Raw genomic sequence first — 2,949 nt, forward strand, 5'->3', positions numbered from 1 at the left:
CCAAAGTAATTGTCACTAGAGTTACGATGGTCAATTTAGAGTAAAGGTTAAAGACCCCCTTTAGGTTAAAGATCCCCTTTTGGTCATTAAATGAAGTGGAAGAATACAAAAATGAACATTATTTTCCATTTCCCTGTTAGTTTTGATTCATTTCGGAAAATTAAAATCTATTGTACAGTTTATTGTTAGCTCTGCCTTCGCTAAGGCAGAGATATTGTTTTCAGTCATGTTTGTTTGTCTGTGGACAAGCTATCTCAAAAACCGCTGGATGGATTCAGATGAAAGTTTCAGGGATGTTTGGCCACATGACCGGCACAAACTTATTAGATTTTGGGATCAATCCAGCACCAGATAAGGATTCTAGATTATTTTTCGTGATTATTTTTTACTTAATTTTTGAGAGCAGTCGGGTTCATCCCTAGTGTTCTTGTTTGTGAGAGCAGTTGTGCTTATTTCAGATATTTTCATTTTAAAAATCATCTCCGGCTAAACGTTGAGAGGATTTTGGTGTTGCCTGGGCAGAGGTTTGCACTCTCTGAGTGCTCTTGTTGTTTATCTTTTGAATTATGTATGTATGGTGGTTCCAATCTTTGAAGTGCTTAGGGTCTCTATGTGTCTTACTCAATCCCTGCATACATACAAACATTACTCATCCAATGGATTACGCTTAACCCTTTTTCATTCCCATCCATTACACGTCTTCAGCTTTTAATACACAAGTTTTGTTAGTAAGAGAAAATATTTCACGATATGCAACTTAAAACTATTTATTAGCAAATGTTCCTGGGCTTTTTACAGAGTTGAAGAAGATAAACACTTCAAATCTTATTTTAAAAAGTCACTACTAATCCATAAAAATCAAAAACAACCAAAAAAAAAAATAGTGAAGCAAGAAAAAATTTAAAAAAATTTTTTAAACAGCAAAAACAACAAAAATAAAGAAATAAATGCAGGAGCAACAAAAAAATAAAAGTAAAGTAAAAAAAAAAAAGAAAGGCGGTAAAAATAAAAATTGTAGATGGGTTTGAACTCAAAACATCCTTTTTACCAATGATGTGTTTTGAATTTATTATTTCGTCATTGGGAACTCAGATGTTTCAATCCTTTTGTGACATGTTCATATGAATAGAATTGATTAATTCCTTTCCAGGATTCCTTTAGATATTGTGTTTGTGTCTTGTCATTCTTTAACCCCAGGTTATTGAGGAAGAAGAAGATTAAGGCAGCAAGTTGGCGGAATCATTAGCACACCAGATAAAATGCTTAGCAGTATTTCATCCATCTTTATGTTCTGGGTTCAAATTCCACCAAGCTTGACTTTGCCTTTCATCCTTTTGGGGCCGATTAAATAAGTACCAGTTATGCACTGGGCTTGATGTAATTGACTTAATCCCTTCCCCCAAATTTGAGGTATTGTGCTTCCAGTAGAAAGGGTTATTATTATTATTATTATTATTATTATTATTATTATGTAAACGTTAGTGCATATGTCCACAACAGAATATGTGTAGAGGTTAGATAGAGTGGTCAACTATGGTGATCAATGTTAATAATAATAATAATTATGTTAATATGTCCATTAATAATTAACAGTGTCAAAGTTACCAGGCATCATGTAGCCAGAGACTTTGGAATCTCGTGGGAAAGTGGTGAAATTGGTGTCATCTAGTGGGTCACCTGTAAAGGAGAAGAAGAATGTGAATATAGACATGTAATAATAATAATAATAATAATAATAATAATAACAATAATAATAATAATGGATGCCCTGATGCAGAACAAGGCAGTGGCTCTCATGGCTTCTGATCTTAATTGATTGGAAGTGTTATCATGTACATTGTTTTGTCTTGGTATAAAAGATGGGCTTCAGCAAATATTCTGCTCAATAGCACAGACTTGCTTGTCAATTGTTTGACCTTAACCAGTTGAGCATGTCCCTTGGTGGCTGACGATATGTGCATCTCTGATCACAAGCAGAAGTATTGGGGGAGCATCATAGCCATGTGTTCAGAGGAATTCTTTCGTGTTCGGATAATTCACCTTTGGAAACATGGGTGTTTTGTTCAACATCCTTAAACAGCCTTTATTCAGAGACCTTTTGAGCAGAATGGGCTACTTGACTTGAAGAAAATTCTGACTGGGCCCCACCTGCGAGATCATGTGCTGTTTATTTTGATATGAGATCACGATGTCGTGCATTATGGTTATGATGCATGTGCCTAGTGTACCCTTATCAGACGGGTAGTCATGAAACTATTTGAAACTATTTGAAACCAATAATAAGATACAGAGGAAACTATGTTCAGTGATGTACAAAATGTTGGGATGGTCACAATTGGAATACATTTTGATCATAAGTGTGTTAACAAAAACTGAATGAAAATACCTTTGTATGGGTTTAGAACCTGTGTAGTCTCGCTTCTTGGTTTTAAGGCAGTCCTGCTAGCTGACCAGTTATGTATGAAGGTCTTGGAGGTGGCACTAATGGCTTTGCCATCAAGGTTTTCTGGTGGAAGAGAACAGAGAATGGAACTTTGGTGTTTTGCATACTGTTACATGTAATGCATATTTATTCACATTTTGTTGTATCTGGGGAGAGTCATTCTCGTTTAGTGCCTTATTATGTAACACACTCACTGGTAAAGTTTCCACTCATTTACTCTCTTACTCTTTTACTCTTTACTCTTTTACTTGTTTCAGTCTTTTGACTGTGGCCATGCTGGAGCACCGCCTTTAGTCGAGCTAACCGACCCCAGGACTTATTCTTTGTAAGCCTAGTACTTATTCTATCAGTCTCTTTTTGCTGAACTACTAAGTTACGGGGACGTAAACACACCAGCATCGGTTGTCAAGTGATGGTGGGGGGACAAACACAGACACACAAACATATATATATATATATATATGTATATATATATATATATATATATGTACATATATATATACGAC

The 2,949-nt window shown here is 35.3% G+C and overlaps 1 protein-coding gene across 2 annotated transcripts in view; it reads right to left on the bottom strand.

Moving 5' to 3' along the window:
• The window catches only part of LOC106873728 (protein phosphatase 1 regulatory subunit 42), a 13,075-nt gene that overhangs the window by 5,898 nt on the left and 4,228 nt on the right, over nucleotides 1-2,949 (bottom strand). For both annotated transcript variants that reach the window (XM_014921211.2, XM_052976028.1), the window contains exons 5-6: nucleotides 2,387-2,506; nucleotides 1,606-1,677 (exon numbers count right to left, since the gene is read on the bottom strand). In XM_014921211.2, the coding sequence (XP_014776697.1) occupies nucleotides 1,606-1,677; nucleotides 2,387-2,506 (192 nt within the window). The remainder of the gene's footprint in view (nucleotides 1-1,605; nucleotides 1,678-2,386; nucleotides 2,507-2,949) is intronic.

This window comes from Octopus bimaculoides, chromosome 23 (genome assembly GCF_001194135.2).
Source record: "Octopus bimaculoides isolate UCB-OBI-ISO-001 chromosome 23, ASM119413v2, whole genome shotgun sequence".
Taxonomy (NCBI): domain Eukaryota; kingdom Metazoa; phylum Mollusca; class Cephalopoda; order Octopoda; family Octopodidae; genus Octopus; species Octopus bimaculoides.